This window comes from Camelus dromedarius, chromosome 34 (genome assembly GCF_036321535.1).
Source record: "Camelus dromedarius isolate mCamDro1 chromosome 34, mCamDro1.pat, whole genome shotgun sequence".
NCBI lineage: Eukaryota > Metazoa > Chordata > Mammalia > Artiodactyla > Camelidae > Camelus > Camelus dromedarius.
Genome location: NC_087469.1, coordinates 8,329,199 through 8,346,037, shown reverse-complemented (window position 1 = coordinate 8,346,037; position 16,839 = coordinate 8,329,199). Strand labels below are relative to the sequence as shown.

General features: G+C 57.9%; 1 protein-coding gene across 2 annotated transcripts; it reads right to left on the bottom strand.

Annotated features, from left to right (window-relative positions):
* Positions 1–581: 581 nt before the first annotated feature.
* On the bottom strand, positions 582–16,441 carry SIDT2 (SID1 transmembrane family member 2). 2 transcript variants are annotated; one of them, XM_010981404.3, is made up of 26 exons: positions 15,729–16,441; positions 14,053–14,174; positions 13,611–13,775; positions 13,479–13,524; positions 12,995–13,096; positions 12,804–12,887; positions 11,946–12,045; positions 11,682–11,747; positions 10,721–10,814; positions 10,315–10,367; positions 9,521–9,592; positions 9,284–9,364; positions 8,096–8,214; positions 7,686–7,759; positions 7,529–7,595; positions 6,924–6,997; positions 6,659–6,782; positions 5,933–6,050; positions 5,283–5,419; positions 4,999–5,107; positions 4,717–4,793; positions 4,505–4,551; positions 4,132–4,237; positions 3,407–3,517; positions 2,132–2,245; positions 582–2,031 (listed from the first exon to the last, which is right to left on the bottom strand). In XM_010981404.3, exons 1-26 carry the CDS (start codon positions 15,909–15,911, stop codon positions 1,969–1,971), a joined length of 2,508 nt encoding a protein of 835 aa, XP_010979706.3. In that variant the 5' UTR covers positions 15,912–16,441; the 3' UTR covers positions 582–1,968. The 2 variants fall into 2 exon arrangements, with proteins under 2 accessions (XP_010979706.3, XP_064338149.1); XM_064482079.1 differs by lacking the exons at positions 14,053–14,174; positions 15,729–16,441 and having other exon boundaries at positions 12,995–13,155; positions 13,611–13,701.
* Positions 16,442–16,839: the final 398 nt, after the last annotated feature.

The window sequence follows — 16,839 nt, the reverse complement described above, 5'->3', positions numbered from 1 at the left end:
CCCATCTCGTCCTCTTTAGCCTGCCAAAACCTAAATCAACCTTCCAGGGTCATTTCAAAGCTCCCTCCTCTTGGAGCCTGCCCATCATCCACGTGTCCACTCACCCACCACCCAACACCATCTTGTGTTCCCCAAGCACCACCCTGGCCTCGGCTCACATGCTCCTGTCCATTAAAGTCACTGTCCTGACCTTTAAGTCAGGGAGCACTGCCCCTGCCAGCAGCCTGCCAAGCTGAGAGGCACTCAGGTCAGAAGTGAAGCTGGCCTGATTGGTGGATGGGGACCAGGTGGGCAGAGGCCGCTGCCATCTGCCAGGTAAGGAGGGATCTGAGGTGAGACGGCATAGCTAAGGCTTTTTCACTACACTAGCCTTCCCACCCATATGACACCTAGCATGGAGCAGGCCCCTTCTAAACTGAATTGATGCCATTGCTCAAAGGAGAGGAAAAGTGTGGGTGTTTCAAGGGACTGGGGCTTGGAAGAGAAAGGTAGACCAGAAGGCCTGGGAAATGGTTCCCGGCCTCACCCCTCATTTTCAATAGCTCTACCCAGGAAGAGGGAGCAAAGAGGGGCCCAAGAACTGCATCTGGTTGTTTCTTTAATTGAATGCAGACTCATTCATAGAAAACAGAAATGCAACCATAGCATGGAAACAGACATTAAATAGAGCTCTGAAAAAAAGATCCAGACCCACCTCCTCTCCCCAGCCCAAGGGAGAGCTACAAAAACAAACTGGGGAGCATAAAACACATTCCCATGCCCCAGGCAAAGGCCGGATCTAACCTCCCCCAACCTTGGCATCTGAAACAGACCAGGTAGAGGGAGGGATCCAAGGCCCAGAGTAGCCAGGAGAACCAGAGCTGGGGCCACTCAGTGTAAACTCCAAGGTTTCATATGTGTGTGTGTATGTGACTGACACAGAACTCGGCTGAAGACTGGACGGAAACTTAGAAGCCAGCCCTGCATCCTAGAGTGAGGCTGGACTGGGACATGGAGGGAAGTTACCATGTCCCTTCCCTGAGCCCCGTTCTAAGACAGGCACTGGGGCCCCTGTGACCATGGAGGAGGCAGGCCAGGCTTTGTGTCCCCTCCTTGCCTCTAGACATTCTTGGGCAGTGTCGATGGCACTGAAAGGCCCCTGTCTGGGGTTTGGCAGGACTAAGGGCCTGGAAAGAAAAAGGAAGGAAAAAGATGAGTTACTTTTTCCTTCCAGTCTTGATGCCAACATCAGTCTGGGGGCTGATGGGATAGGAAAGTGACCTCTGAATTCAGTCCTTCAGATTAAAGGCGGTTCTCCCATGTGGGCTGACCCTCATTGCTAAAGCGCCAGCCCTGAGCACAGGGGGAGGGGGCAGCACTGCCCGGGGGCCCTTGGAGGCCTTAGCACCAAAAGCCTGGCACCAGCTGGCCAGCCCCCAGAATCCTACACCCCCATCCATCCTGGCTGACAGGATTGGGCAGTGATGGCAGCCAGGGACAGACCCAAAGAGAAGTGGAGCGAGCCCAGGTGCAGGACAGGGAATCAGGCCCCAGACCAAGGCCCTGAGTGGGAGCTCAGGGACGAGAAAGCGCTTTGGGTCCCAGACTGGAGGGCAGTGGAGTGACGAGCAGAATACAAGGCATGAGATGGACAGGGAACACTTCCCTCCTTCCTCCTGCAGAAGGATAAACGGAGAGCCGATGGACAGGGACCCATGGAAGGTCCCAACACTGAGAAGAAAGCAGCAATTTGGCCAACATCCAGGGTTTTTGGGGAAGCAGGCTTCCTCCCCAGCAGAGGGAAGGAGCAAGGCTCAAGGCCACCCCCGTGACTGTCCACGGCCAAGCCTGGGCTAGACCTTGCTGTCCCACTGCCACCCGGCACTGGGCAGCAGGGCTGGGACTCACATCCCTGGCGCTACGCAAGCTCTGGGCAGTGCAGCCAAGGAGCTCAGAGTCCCATGAGTGAAGCAAGGGGCCCAGCTCCTGCTAGAAGACGTAGATCTTGTCCCGCTGCACGGTGTCCAGGTCGTCATCAAGTGTCAGCAATACCTGAGGGGGATGCGGAGTCAAGCACAGGACAGGAGGCCACCTCCACCTCCTGTCTCCAGCCTCCCCGCCTCCTGTCTCCAGCCACATGAGTCCCACGCACCAGGAACGACCCAAACATGGCAATGGAGGAGAGGAAGTGCCAGATGTCGTGGTCATCAAAGAAGTCGAGGAGGATGCAGTCCCGGTTGTGCTCCCGCGACTCTGCGGGGGTTTTCTGCGGAGGAAGGGGATGAGCTGCCCGCTGACAGGGCCCCCATGCGGCTGGGCCAGCCCTGCTCCCATCTCCCCCGGGCACTCTCTGTTCTCGGCGCCAGCCCAGGCAGAAGAGCACCCTCTTTCTGGCTTACTCCTTGCCCACCCCACCCCCGTCTCCCACATCTAAGAATTTGACCTTTTGTTGCAAATTTCTCCCTAAGAATGCTGGTCGGGGTTCCCTTGAAGGACCAGAAGGCCGCCAAAGCTTCCTGAGTCCGTTCCCTGCCTTGGACTCCGCCCCCTGCTCTAAGCGGTCCTCCAGGGCTCCCCAGGCCCGCTTTCTCTCCAAAGCACTATTGTCAGGTCACAGCCCTGCCCAAGGACGACAGGAGCCATGACCTGTGGGCCATGACCCACAGCACTCAAGGTCCTCCACGCTCTCCCCATAACGTCCGTCCAGCAAACACCAGCTGGGCCTCACTGTGTGTCTGGGGCTACCAGAGTCACCCGCTGAGGCTGCAGAGATGACCAGAGAAGACCTGCCCTGCCCTCAAGGAGCTCACAGTCTCCACTTGGCTCCCAAGTGAATGCATTCACTGACCCCAAGGCTGCCTCTGCCTCATTATTCAAGTCACAACATGTCTAGGCCACAGGGCCCTTCTCCATCACCCAGCGTGTCTAAGGCCAAGAGCAAGGCTTGCCTCCCCTAAGAAGCTTCCCTGGACCTCCTAACTCACAGAAGCCTTCCTGTCCTCTGCCCTCCTGCACGTCCCCCTGCCTGTCTTGCCTACCCCCTTCATCTCGTGTATCACATTGTAAAGAGCAAGCCAGGAACGGACCGTCTCTCTCCTGAACTAGGTTAGAAGTGCCTCAAAGGCAGAGACCCTGCCAGATTTGGTTCTGATCACAGAGGGGAGAGGCTGACATCTCTGGCTTCAAATCCCTGCTGTGTGACCTTGGACAGGTCCCTTGGCCTCTCTGAGCCTCAGCTGCCTCACGAGTAAAGCAGAGGTACCTCCATGCTGGCAGGTTGAATGTTAGGAGAATTAAATGAGAAAGCAGCTGTGAAAGAGCGTGGCAGATGCTCACAAACCATTTTTGAAAAAAGAACTGGCCGTGTGTGGGCTCATGGTGAGCCTGTGGGTGACTCCCCCACCCTCTTGGCAGGAGGACGACTCACCTGCCAGGTGCTGAGTCCCTGGAAGAAGAAGAAGAGCGCAAAGCCCCAGACCACCGACGTGCAGACGATGCAGAGCAGGGGGATAAGCTTGATCTTCTCCCCGCTCCGGAGCTGCGGGAAGGGGGAAGAGCAGCTGGACGGCCCTGACGCACTTCCCGGCCTGCCCCTGAAGCCACCGCCCAGGCTTTCAGGACGGATCCTTCAGGAAGCCTTGGATTCATCCCATCACCCCACACAGCTACACAGCTCAACTTGTGCCCTACACCAGCAGCCCGGTGTCCTCACACCTGATGTCCGCCCTGGCTGGGCCTCCACGTGCCCCGTGCTGGTGGGATGCACTGGCCGGGGGCTCCTCTCGCACTGGATGGCATGAGGGCCCCTGGGAAGCACCTGGCCCTCGGAGGTCCAAGCCCACCACATACGTGAGCCCCACCTTCTGAACCCTTTCTGCACTGAACGGGGCTCCCACCAACTGCAGCCTGAAGTGCCACCAGTTTCACAGGCCAGCACAGAAGGGTCTCAGCAAATGGGTCTTAGGATGTAGCTGGCTCCCAGGGAGGACGTACAAGAGATGTTAGCCTCTCCCCTCCTCAGAACTCACTGGCGTAGAGAGATGGACAGAAAAATCCTCACTGCCTCTGAGTGCTGCCCCAGGCAGGCTATGCCCATCTCTTTCCCCCAGAAGCAGAACAGCCAGCCAAGGAGGCTCAGTCATCCCCACTCACCTTCATAATAATGTAGAAGGCAAAGTAAAGAAGCAGGTTGCAGATGCCAATGGCCAACAAGTAGGAGGCGAAGTCATTGGGACGCATGATGAGCCCATAGGCAGCCCTGGCAGGAAAGGAGGAGCTGGTAAAGTCAGAGGGCAGGGAGAGAGCAAGAAAAGGGCTCTCCCTCACCCCTACCCCCTGTCTGATTATGATGTAGGGCTGGGTTCAGAGGCCCACAGAAGATTCTGGAACCCCAGGGGCCAACAACTCTCTCCTCGGTCCCCATTTCTTATGCCCAAATTTGTCTGTGGCCTCCAAGGCAGCCAGTGGCTGGCCAGGTCCCCAGCTGTCCACCCAGCCTGGCTACACAGACAATGGCCGGACTCACAGTGACCAGTTGATAATGTTGCCCATAACTAGCAGCACCATGCGGTCCTGGAGGGAAGCAGAGACACGGGAACTGAGGGCCAGGGAGAGAAGTGGAGGGAAGCCCAAGTCAATGGGTCCCCATCCCTCCCCTGGGCTCTCAGCCAAGCCCCGCCCCCCACCAGAGGGAAGAGCACAGATGGAGGAGGAGGGGCCGGGGAGCTGGGCAGGTACCACGTAGAGGGGCCCGCTGCACTGCCGGATGCAGTCTGTGTAGAGCACATGGAGAATGCGACGGCAGATCCCGGAGTCTGCAAGAAGGGAGGTGCTGAAGGGCGTGGGCATCCCCAGTGGACCCAGGGCCTTCAGAGGGCACAGCTAGGCCAAGAGCCTTATCATCTAATTCTGCACCCAGTGATTCCTCCAGGGCCCCCATGAGAGGGCAGAACCCAAAGTCTCCTGTGAGGCCAGGTCCCCGAGGCCACAAACCCCAGCAGGCCCCAGGTGTGCCCTCACCCAGCTTCCAGCGGCCCATGTAATAGAGTTGTGTGCTGAGCAGGAGGGTGGCAATGATGTGAATGATCGAGAAGACAATCCAGAATGCTGTGTTCCCTTTGCCGAAGACCTGTCAGGGCCACCGAGGGCAGGGGTGAGGAGGCGCAGAGGAGCTGGGGTGCTCTGAGGAGCCCAAGGAAGGCACCTTAGGGAAGGAGCAGGAATCTCTCCTGCAGGGGTAGATGGGGGTGTGTGCACACACGTGCACCTTTCTCACGGGGTTAACAGAGAGGGTTGGGCCTCACCACGCCAAGCACAGAAAAGAAGATGACGATGGCCAGGCAGGCATAGGCGCTGTAGGCACTGGCATTGATGTCTGGGTGGCGCTTCTGGTAGAGCTTCAGCATGCAGAGCCCAGCGATCATGTACATGAACGACGTATCTACGTTGAGGGACATGGACGTGAGCTACACAAATATCCACTGAGCCCAGGCATGGGACCCCCAGCCCGCACGACCAGAGCGGAAGAGAGGGGCCCCACACCTCACTGTGGCCATCGAGCGAGATGGTGGCAGGCTGGCGCTTGAACTCCAGTTCCTTAACTGTCCCTGCCACACCACACTGCTGCCTCGCTGGCTGAACCCACAGTCTGACTTCCCTTGACAAGGACCACTCAGTCTGAGCATGCTGAGATCAGGGACCGTATCTTAATCATCTTTGTTTTCTCAGTGCTTGCACAAGCCTTTCCATAGGAGATGCTCAACAGATGAATGAAAGAGCATCCAGACGCCTATCTTCTACAAGTGAGGATCGTGCACGCACAAGCCCCCAGCCCAGAGTCTCCCACACAGCAGAGTCTAGGGGATCCTGACCCCTGTGGGTGACTGGGGATGGTAGAGGACTCAGGCAGGTCCCTGCTCTAGGTTCAGCCAAGGAAGAGGGAGTCTCTGCTCACCAAACTGGAAATTGGTATAATTGGGGCAGACGTGATAGCAAGCGCTAAGCAGCCCCTCCATCATCAGGGCCGTGCCCATGGCGTAGAAGAGGCCAAAGTGCTTTGGGATCCCACATTCCTGTTGGGGAGAAAGAGGCGGGAAGGGAGAGGGGAGGTGAGGTGGGAAGGGAGGAAGGAAGGGGCCCAGAAGAGGGAGATTATGAAAGAGAGGTGGGATAGGGGTCGAGTGGGGACTTAGGCATGGCAGGGTTGGGAAGGACAGGGCAGGACAGGACAGGACTGAGCAGGGCTGGGCAGGGCAGGGCTGGGCTAGGCTAGGCTAGGCATGGCAGGGCTGGGAAGGACAGGGCAGGACAGGACAGGACTGAGAAGGGCTGGGCAGGGCAAGGCTGGGCTAGGCTGGGCAGGGCTGGGCAGGGCTGGACTAGACTAGGCTGGGCAGGGCTGGGCAGGGCTTGGCAGGGCAGGGCTAGGCTAGGCTGGGCAGGGCTGGGCAGGGCAGGGCTGGGCAAGGCAGGGCTGGGCTAGGCTAGGATGGGCAGGATTGAGTAGGGCTGGGCAGGGCAGGGTTAGGCTGGGTAAGGCTGGGCAGGGCAGGACTGGGCAGGGCAGGGCTGGGCAGTCTGGGCGGGGCAGGGCTAGGTAGGGCTGGGCAGGGTAGGGCTGGGTAGGGCAGGGCTGAGCAAGGCGCCTGCTAGGAAGGGTCTAGAAATGAGGCATCCTCACCAGAGCGTAGAGGTCGTTCCGCAGCACGGCCCGGTTGTGGTTGATCTCCCGCTGCAGGATGATGAGCAGGAAAAGCAGCCCCAGCAGGATGTAGCCCAGGTTGCTAAGGATGTTGTTGAAGGCGCTGGAAGGGATGACACAGGGCATATGGCCTCAGCCTCACACCCTGGCCGCTCTCCCACCTGAGGTGGGCATTCACAGAGCCCCTGTCCCTGCTCTGGCTCACAGGGCGATGGGAAAGGGGGCCTCCCGAGATGATCCCCACCTGAGGTTGCCCAGCGGGTGGGCGCAGAGGAAGTTGTAGTAGCAGATGTCCTGGTTCCCCGTGACATTCACCACCTGCAGCAGGGAGCAGAAGCAGGGAGGGGGGCCGCTAGGGTGCCTGGCTCAGCCCACAGCCCGCGCCACCACCAGTTCCGCAACAGGTAGGGGGTGCCACCACAGCCAGCACCAATGACACCAGCAAGTCCCACTTTTGGTACAGTCACCGCCACCCTTGCTAGATGCGGCCAAAAACCCTGAGGCATGACTGTGACTGAGGTTCATGCTCCATAGGACAGAGAAGAAGGAAGGGAAACCAAGACTTACAAAGTCTTGTTTCATAATGAAAGGGAACCTGAGAAGGTGCCACAATCCCACGTGCTGCCCCCGCGGTGCAGATGAACCAACTGAGGCTCAGGGAAGTTGAGTGACTTGCTCAGGGCCACCCAGCTGGTAAGGAAGAGTTGGTATTGGAACCCAGGGCCGGTGACCTGTGACCTGTGGAAGGCTCTGCACTTGGGGCCATGTCCCAAACTGTGGAAGAGGCGAGCCCGCAGCCCCGCGAAAGCACTTAGCACCGGGCCTAGGAGCCGGCCCCTGCCCACTCACCGTCTGGTAGGTGATCACCAGCTGCACCACAGGAAGGGCATAGAAGACGGCAATGGTGGCGATGTTCCTGAGGAGTGGGAGGGCGGCAGTGAGGCGGCAAGACCGAGAAACCGAGACCCCACCACCGCGTGCCGCCCGGCCTGCTCCGCCCACTCACCAGAAGTAGATCTGGTACTTCTTCCGCAGGACACGTTTGTCCTTGCGGGCCAGGTCAGCCACGTAGAGGTATTGCTGGGGAGAAGCTGGAGTGAGCCTCCTTCCCCACTGCCTGGGAGAAGCCCCTCTCGCCCAGCTTAGGGGAGGATAAGGGGGCCACGATTCCGGCGGGCAGGGCTCTGGGCTCACCCACTGCTGCTGGCCAAATAGTTGGGAGGGCTGGGAGCGGTCAGTTCCCCTGGCATCCACGCCACCCCGGCTGAGCTCTTTCTCTTTGCTTCCCTAACATGCCACCCTCCTCCTCCTCCTCTTCTTCCTCTTGCTTCCCTAACATGCCACTGCTGGGGCTGAATACAGAATCTCCCTTCCCTGGGCCCCCCCTGACCAGGGCCAGCCCGCCCGGTGTCAGACCTTGGTGCGAATGACATTCTTGTCTGAATCGATGTCGGCCAACGTGTCATAGTCGTCCTCCTCCACAGAGCTCATGGAGTCCAGTCGTGGCCGAGTGCCCATGGGGTCAAGGGAGTGGTCTGAGGCAGGCAGGGGGAAAGGATTAGCTGGTGGGCCCAGAACCCAAGGTCTGTCCACACCCACCTGGGGCAATTGTCACAATTACTAGGCAGTAGTAAGAGGCAAATTGTAGGCCCGGAGCTGGGGTGGAGGTGGTCTCAGGCCTGGGAAAGAGGAATCAGGTGCTCCTAAGTCTTTGAGGGGAACAAGGATGGGGTCTGTGAAGAGGCCACCAAACAGGGACCATTCCAGCCCTGCCCCGTCACTGAGCTAGGGCTTCCCAGCCAGGACACCCAGCAGACCTCGGGCCCCAGACACGAGCAGCAGGACTGAATCAGAAGTCACTCTGATTAGAAGACGCCAGCTGTGTGTGTTCTGAGAAGACACTGCCTTGGCCCCTACTGGATAAAGACCCAGGGGCCCTGGAGTGCAGGTAAGGGTGAGAGGATGCCTCTGGGGAGAACACCTGTTCCTTTATCTTGTTCTTTTCTCATGCTTTCAGAAGATTCCTCCTGCAACCTTGCCTGACCAGAGTCCCCAGAGACCAGGACAGGACACTCCTGCCCACGAGCCCTCCCCAGCAAGCCAGGGAGTAGAATGCTGGGAAACACAACAGCAAACCAGAACACGCAGCCTGGAGATAGCTGGGGTGCCAGCCTGCTAGCATCAGGGGCCAGTGCCTGCCTATCTCAAAAGACACACAAGCTAGCAATTATTGGCATTAGATGGGGAAGCCATGCACCAAGCATCTGTCTGGTCCTAGAGCCTGCTGGCTCCAGTCAACTGCCCTGGCAGGAGGTGATTGGCACAGCAGTGCTCCCCCCTCACATCTACCCATGGCAATGCACTGCTGCCGCATCTGGCCAAAGGGGAGGCGCCGCTTGAACTGCTCATGCCCTTCAAAGGAAAGGGAAAGTTACCGGGGAAGTGGGGCCAAGGAGGAAAGGACGAGGGAGGAGAGGGGTGGGGAGACAGCAAGCCCTTCCCTGGTTCCAGCGTCTGGCAGCAGAGGCAACCGCCCACCATCACAGTTCACGCAGCCAGCACCAGCCCTGCACTGCACCGCTCTGCCCGGCCTGGCCCACTCACCCTGGTAACCGTAGGAGAGGTCCCCGGGGCCCGCGCTGTCAACCAGACCGTCAGTGGATCCGGTGGAGCCAGAACCATTCCCTGCAGGGAATGGTAAGTGGTGAGGCAGGCAGGAGAGACCTCTGGGAAGGGGACTCTGGACCCATGCCTAGGGGCGCTGAGGAGGCCACCATGGAGGTGGCAGCCGAAGGAGACCAGGCTGGGTGGGCAGGCACGAGCTCCAGCGCCGACACGTACCGAAGGAGCCGTAGTTGTAGCCCTCGTACGGGGAGCTGCCAGGGAAGGGATCGGCCAGGACCCGGGGGTGACCTGCAACGAGAAGTCAGGGTCCCCTCAGCCTTGGAAGCAGAGACAGGCTGAAAGCCAGGGGGAAGAGGGAGGGAAGAATCCAGAGAAGAGAGACACAGAGGGGTCATGGCAGCGGCAAAGAATAAGTACCGATCCCAGCAAACCCAGCGCACTCCCACCACCACCACCACCTGCCCCAGCAGGACACTTGCCACCCCCTGTCCCCCCCCCACCCCCCCGAGAGACAGAAAGGTCAAGGAGCTGACAGCAAGGACAGACAGCATCACCTGCCCCGGTCCCACCCAGACACCCCTGTACTTCCCCTCCCTTCCCATTCTGGACTCCAGCTCCTCTGCCCACAGCGCCGGGAGCTTACCAAGGAGAGAAGCTGAGACAGAAGGTCCCAAGCAGGAAGGAGGAGAGAGAGAGAGAGGGATACAAGAAAGGGGAAGAGAATGAAAGGTTAATAATGCCAGAGATGGTGAGCCACATTGTCTGAGGCAGACAGTGTAGCTAGACCCAGAAAATGAGTGAGTCAAGTGGCAGCCTTTAAGATAGGCACGTTAGGGACTGACGTCACACTATCCCAGCCCCATTTCCATCTGTAGAGTTCCTCCCAACCTGAACATCCAGAAGCCCCCAGTGGGCCCTTCCTCCTCCAACTCCCAAAGAAACCATCACCACTCTCCCCTCCAAAACACAGAGCAAACTTTGCCCTCCCCACCCAGACCCTCTGGAGGTACCGCTTTCTGGGCAGGCTTGATCCACAGCCACCAGAAGGGTCTTCTTTCTCTGCCTGCAGGGACAGAATCCAGAGGCCAACCAGAGGGGCAGGATGAGGATCCCTCCTATGCTGGGCTGGACCGCCTTCCACCCTCTCCACCCCATAACCATGTCCTCTGTCCACTATCCCAGAGGTCCTCCCAGGCTGGGAAGCAATGTGGGGTCTCCCTGCTTGGGAAGAAGGTTGAGGGGAGGGGTTAGTTTCCAGAGGAGAGGCCCATGGACCACAGGCCCTAACAGGGACCTGCTTTCCTATGCCCCGTGGATGGAGACTATCTGGGCTGCTCAGATCCTGCCAGGCCACTTCCCCCACGCCCCCTGCTGACCCATCCCAGAGCAGGGGAGGACCCAGCGGTTCCACTTTACCTCCAGTTCTCCCAGCAGGCCAGGAGGACGGTTAGCAGGTAGAAGGAGAGAAATATGCCCAGACAGAAGAGCATACCGCCAACGTAGGCCTCGGCTGCAGGAGGGAAGCGGGGAGGGGAAAAGGCCCACGCTTTCCTAGGCTGCCTGCCACGCACACAGGGCCCAGCCTCATCTCTCGCTGCTTCTCCCCTCGGATGGAATGACCCAGCTGTGCATGGCTTCCTCTGCTAGAACTTTCTCCTCTACTTCTTTCTCCAAAATGCCATCTTGACTTAACCTTCAAAACACAGCTGAGGAGCTGTGCCCTCTAGGAGGCCTCCTGCACTGTGAGCGCCCACAGTGACCAGGCCTGGGCCCCTCCAAGCCCTCAGGCCCCTGCACAGCAACATGCTATGGGCCCTCTAAACGGGAACACCCTAAGGTCAGCAGCCGGAACACGGGACCGGGGACTGGACACACGGAAGTGCTGAATAAAGAATCCGTGTAGGAGAGGCAGCTTCTTTCCCCTCCCATCACAATCCCTTATTTTTATCTTATACATGTCAGTTTACAAAGGGCTTCATTCAATCACTCAGTAAATATTTACTGAGCATGACTATGAGGCCTGGTACTTTCCTACTAATTTTGTGCTAAACCAGTGAGACTAATGGGACAGATTCTATTGCCCCCATTATAGAGATGGGGAAACTATAACGCAGTGAGATTACACTGCTTATAAGTGGCAGAGAGAGATCTAGAACTCAGCACCTCAGTCTTTACTCATGATGCTCTGTACTGCATTGTGCCGGGACTCACCTCCCGCCTCCCGTCATCAAGTCTGCCAACAACACTCCCCTCTCCCACCCCGGCAGCCTGCTCCAGTAGGTCCTCCTCACCCGTCCCGTTCAGAGAACACTCCCTACCCTAGGCCTGAAAGAAGAGCCAGAGGCCAGGCCATCTCCACTCAGCCACCCACACTCACAAGTGACTGCTCGCGAGACCAGCACGGACAGGGTTTTCTGGCGATGCCCTTGATCGACCGGTTCATCTGGAAGTAAAATGTCAAACGGGCAAACAAGTTCTTGTCTGGACCTTGGCTAGAATTGGTGGGACCAGGTCTGGGAGTGTCTGGGGCCAAAAACTCACATCCTATCGGATCCATCAATCAGCCACGCAGGCTCTTCTACCTTCCCGGAAGTGCCCAAGCCCTCTCCACTGTTAGTCAGGCCCAGGGCACAAAACTTACCTTCAACAAAGGGGTAGAAAGGCAGGGAACCCCCACAGGCCTGGTCTTCAGTCTTCACCACCACCACCACGTAGAAGCTGTTGCTGGGGAAATCTTTGCGCTGCAAGATGAGGATGAGGATGAGGATGGGGGTGATGACAACAATGACAGTGACTGTCATCACCAGCACCATCCTTTTCTGAATACTTACTTCAGGCCAGACATTATGCTAAGCTCTTTGTGTGTATATATATATCATTTTACTTAATCCTCCCAAAGATCCTTATGGGTAAGCACTACCATCATCCCTGTTGAACAGGCTCCGAAGTGAGCTTAGGGTCACACTGCTAGTAAGTGGTAGAGCCAGGACTATCTGGCTCCTGAGCCCAAACCTTGCCTCTATACTACTGCCAGGTGGGCGAACGTGGGTATGCCCCAACATCCTGGAACCCATGGGTGTGCTGTTACAGTCTGAGCATCAGCCAGGAGAAGTGGAGGGAGCACGGTGCCTCCATCAGTTGCATGACTGGATGTCATGAGGTGATCACATGGTCCCCCAGCTCCCTGCCCACAACACAGGTTTCAGCCTGTGCCAAGGGCAGCCCTCAGCATCAGCCAGGCCACTCTCCTCTCCCAGCAATGCTGTGGTGGATGAAGCAGACATGATGGCCAGAAAGGGTACTATGCTCTTTCCTGTCCCCCAAAGCGATTATGATTGTGATTCAATGCTCACATATATCAAGGGACGCAGAGTCTCGGGGATTGGCAAGCTAAGACTCAGTCCTGTGAGAAGGGAGGAATGGAGCAGGGGAAAGGAGCAAGGGTGAGGAAAGCGAATCACCTGGCCACACCCCCCACAGGGCCACACGCATTTCCTACCTGTACGGTGATGGCTGCCTTCTTGGTCATAGTCTGGTACATGCCTATGAAGGCTACGTTGTTGTCCAGGTCATAGACAGGGCACTACAGAGGGACGGGGGAGAGACAGATGGGCAGAGACCTGGGCCCTGTCCCCTGTCTGTAGCAGCCCTGCTATCCCCTGGCGGAGAGTAAAAGGATGGGCAGCTTACCAAAACATCCTGGATGGAGATGACTGAGCAAGGGAAGGCCTTGTTGGAGGTCACCTTGACAATGACTGAGTCCACTCCCTCCGGGAACTCATACTTGAAGTACTGAGGGCACAGGGAGGGCGGGGAGAGCCCCATCCCATGAGGATGCTCTCTTTGCCCCTCTAGAAGGAAACAGTGTGAATCCTCCCAGGGTTGGGCAGTGGAGGCTCTCTGGGAAGAAAGGCCTTGACCACAAGCAGCCCCATTTTCTGCACCCCACTCCCCTAACCTTCAGCTGGGCACTCAGGACAGTGCCCAAGAGGTAGCCAGTCCCCACGTCTCTGCACCTCCCATGCTGTCTCCCCACCACCACCTAAGGGTCAGAGCTCCTGTTTCCAGAGTCCCTCCATGGAGAGAAGAGCCAATCTGATACTCCTGGCAAAGACTGCCGACTACTCTCACCCCCAACTTCACGCGTCCCGATTTCTCCTCTGGGAGGTCTTACCTGGGGCTGGGCTGCTGTGGTATTGAAGCTGAACTGTTCCCCAGTCCTGTGGGGCAGAGGAGAGCCCTCATGGTCACCCCCGGAGCTGGCGAAGGAGGCCAGTCCTGTGGCCCCTCATTCTCCCCTACAGACCTGAGCACGAAGTCATCCATTCGGCTGACCCGGAGCTGGTACGTGGTGTTGACTGGTGACAGTGTAGACACATCCACGTAGAAGAACTGGACCTCGGACTCGTTCTTGGTGGGGGGCTGACACAGTGTGCGCTCCACCTTTTGGTAGAGGTACTTGCGCTGAAACCTATGGCCCGGAGCAGAGTCAGGACGTGACTGTGGTCCTGCGACAGCCAGCGTGCCACTCCAGAGGGGCAGGGCCCCAGTTCCTCCACTCTGATCCCACCGCCTCCCACTCCCAGCCCCGGCTAGGCTGACAAGCTCCTGGGCAGCTGGCTGGCTTGGCCGCTGACCAGCCTCCTGGCTCAGGGAACAGGGAGGAGAAACAGAGGAGCACCCGAGTGAGGGTCTGAGCAAGGCCTGGCCTCGGCCCAGCCCCTCCCTGGTCCCCAGGTCCTACTTACATCCCTCGCAGGATTAAGGGCACCTGGAAAGACACTACCGCCTCCTTCTGGCGGACCACGAACAGCAAAGGAGCCCCCTTCTGCTTGTTCAGGACGTTGACGGACACGCGCACACCTTCCGTCTGCAGAATGACATGGAAATGCCCTCAGCCAAGCCTATGGGGATTCTGCTTTCGCCACAGGAACACATGGCTCCAGAGACTGGGAGCCCTGCCCTCCCTCAAGCCAACTGCTTTGTTCTTTTCCCATCCCAGTCAGGCTAGGGAGCTCCTATGTCCCTTCTTCTGCCAGAGCAGCCCCCAGTCTCCAGAAGGGACTTAGAGAACAAGAAACATAGTGGAGACCTCAGGTGTCTCCAGGACACCCCATTGCTATCCAAGTTCATGGGACGCACCTGCCTGCACACACAGGTGCATGTACACACACGTACACACGGGGACAAAGGAGACAGAGAAGCACTCCCCAATCTTTTCCTTGTGAGCCAGGAAGCTCCTATTCAACTCATCTGGCGGCCAGAAGCTGCAGGGAGGTGGGGAAACAAGGGCTGCTGAAAGCCAAGAAAGCCAAGTTCTATCCTTAGCTCTGACCAAGGGATCGGGCTGTGGAGAAGTCACTTCACATCCCTGAACCTCAACTTCCCCCTCTGTAAAATGGAGACACTCATATCTTTGGCACCATGGAGGAAACCATACAGCACAGTCAGAGCTTAAAGAAAAAAATAAAACTAAGTAAATCTTGGGAATTCTTGTTATTGGTCTGCTGGAATCCCAGCCCTAGGGCAGCACTCCCAGAGGGGGAGAGGCCACAGCTCTCAGGTTGATCCCAGATATGGGGGAAAAAGAGAAAAGACTCTAAGCTGAAAGAGATCAAACTTCAGAGAACCAGACACTGGAGGCAGATCCTGGCTGCCATGGGAAACCCAATCCCTCCTTAACCTGAAAAAAAAAAAAAAAATCAGATTCCCATTCTGAACTCCACCGCTTCTTAGTAAATCCAGTCCTGGTGAGAGCTAAGACCATCAGCCAGGCTGCAAGAGTTCTCCAAATCTCAGTTGTGCCTGGTGTCTAGACTTCCCAGACCTATCTATGGCCATGTTCAACTCACAGTTGGGGAAGAAATGAAATAGAAATCAGGGTGAGGAAGATTCTCCACAGTAGGCAAACCCCCTCTCTCCTCCCACCCTACCTGAGGTTGGCTGTATCTTCACCACCTTCAACTTAAACAGCTGGCTTTTGAAGGTGGGAAGTCCCAGCAGTTACACCCTGGGGAAACTCAGCTATAACTTCCCTGGGCAGAGCACTTCAGTTTGGGCCTGTCTCATCCCCTGCAGTTTTCTGGGCCAAGGCCAGTAGCAAGCCTGCTTCCCCTAGCTCTCAGACCCCATAGAACTGTCAGATTCTGGGTGTTGGGTAGGGAGCAAGCCAGTCCTGCTCAGACCACAGTTGGTGGAAAGGAAGGAATCAAAGAGAAGATGGGAATGAGGCAACTTCAGAAACTGTCCAGCGGAAGCTGCAGAAAAAACATTGGTGGCAAAGGAAGAAGGGCTGGCAGGAGGGTCCAGCGTGGTTCAGAGAAACCCAGTAGGGCGGCCGTTCACGGGGACTGACATGACCGCCTAGCCCGGGGCTGCTCACCCACTCACCATCACCAGCCCCCAGCACAGCCCCTTCCCTCACCCGGTTGCGGGTCACAGTATGGTTGAAGGTGTAGATGTTGACCAGCTCGCTGTTGACCTCATCCACGTAGATGCGCTCAAACACGGCGTCTTTCTGCGAGACGTTCTTAGGCCCCAGAATCCCCAGATGGCTCTCGACCGAGGCCACCAAGAGTGCCAAGAAGGGCAAGCCCAGAGCGAACATGGCCCCGGCAGGGCGGCAGTGGCGGCGGCAGCGACGGCGGCGACGACAGGCGACAAGACACCTCCAGGGCGAGTTGCAGCTCTGGCCGCAGCTTCCAGCATCTCACTAGGACCAGAACTTTAACCCCGGCCTGAGATTAGCAAACGTCCCCTCCCTGGAGCCGCAGACACGCTTTCCAGGGCCCGGGAAGGGACGAGGCGGCTGGGACGCGGAGGTGGGGGTTGTGGGTACGGGCCACAGGAAGGGGCCCCAGCTCGCGAGGGGCCGAGGAGCACGGCTCGGAGACCCAGCGGGCGCCGGCCAGGGCCGTGGGAGCGAGGAGGCGGCTGGTTGCTGGGAGCCTGGAGACGCCGGGAAATGGGAAGAAGGGAGGGGAAGCCGGCAGTGGGGGCGGCCCCAAAGGGAGGAGAGTCTAAGGCTGAGGGGCGTGATAGGTGGTAGCGACCGGACGCCGCGCTGTGAGTTGTTGGGGCGCCAGCCCTTTAAGGGCAGGCGGACGCGACGGCCGCGGCGCTCGGAACTCCGGGGAGTGAGCGGCGCGGCGGGGCGGTAAACAGCGGGGTGGCCTGCCCGCCCGCTGACGTCAGGGGAAACTGACACAGATTTAAAGAGCCAGGCCTCGGATTGGCCCTTAAAGGAGCCACAGCCTTCCAGCTGGAGGCCTCCAACTCCTCTCCCTACTGCCTCTTCCTTCATTATCCTGCCCGCCTCTGGAAGCTCACTTTGGGTTAGGTAGATGTTTCCGTGAAGGATCTCCAAGTGTGAGATTCTCGTTGACAAATTCTTCTCCGGTCAAACGTAGGGATCTCCCCCCATCCCTACCCACACTACCATTACCACTAAACATTCTCCACCCCTGGGCCGCTTTTTTTTTTTTTTTTTTTTTTTTTCTTTTCCCCTTCTGGTATTTTAAGAAACGAAGAACTTC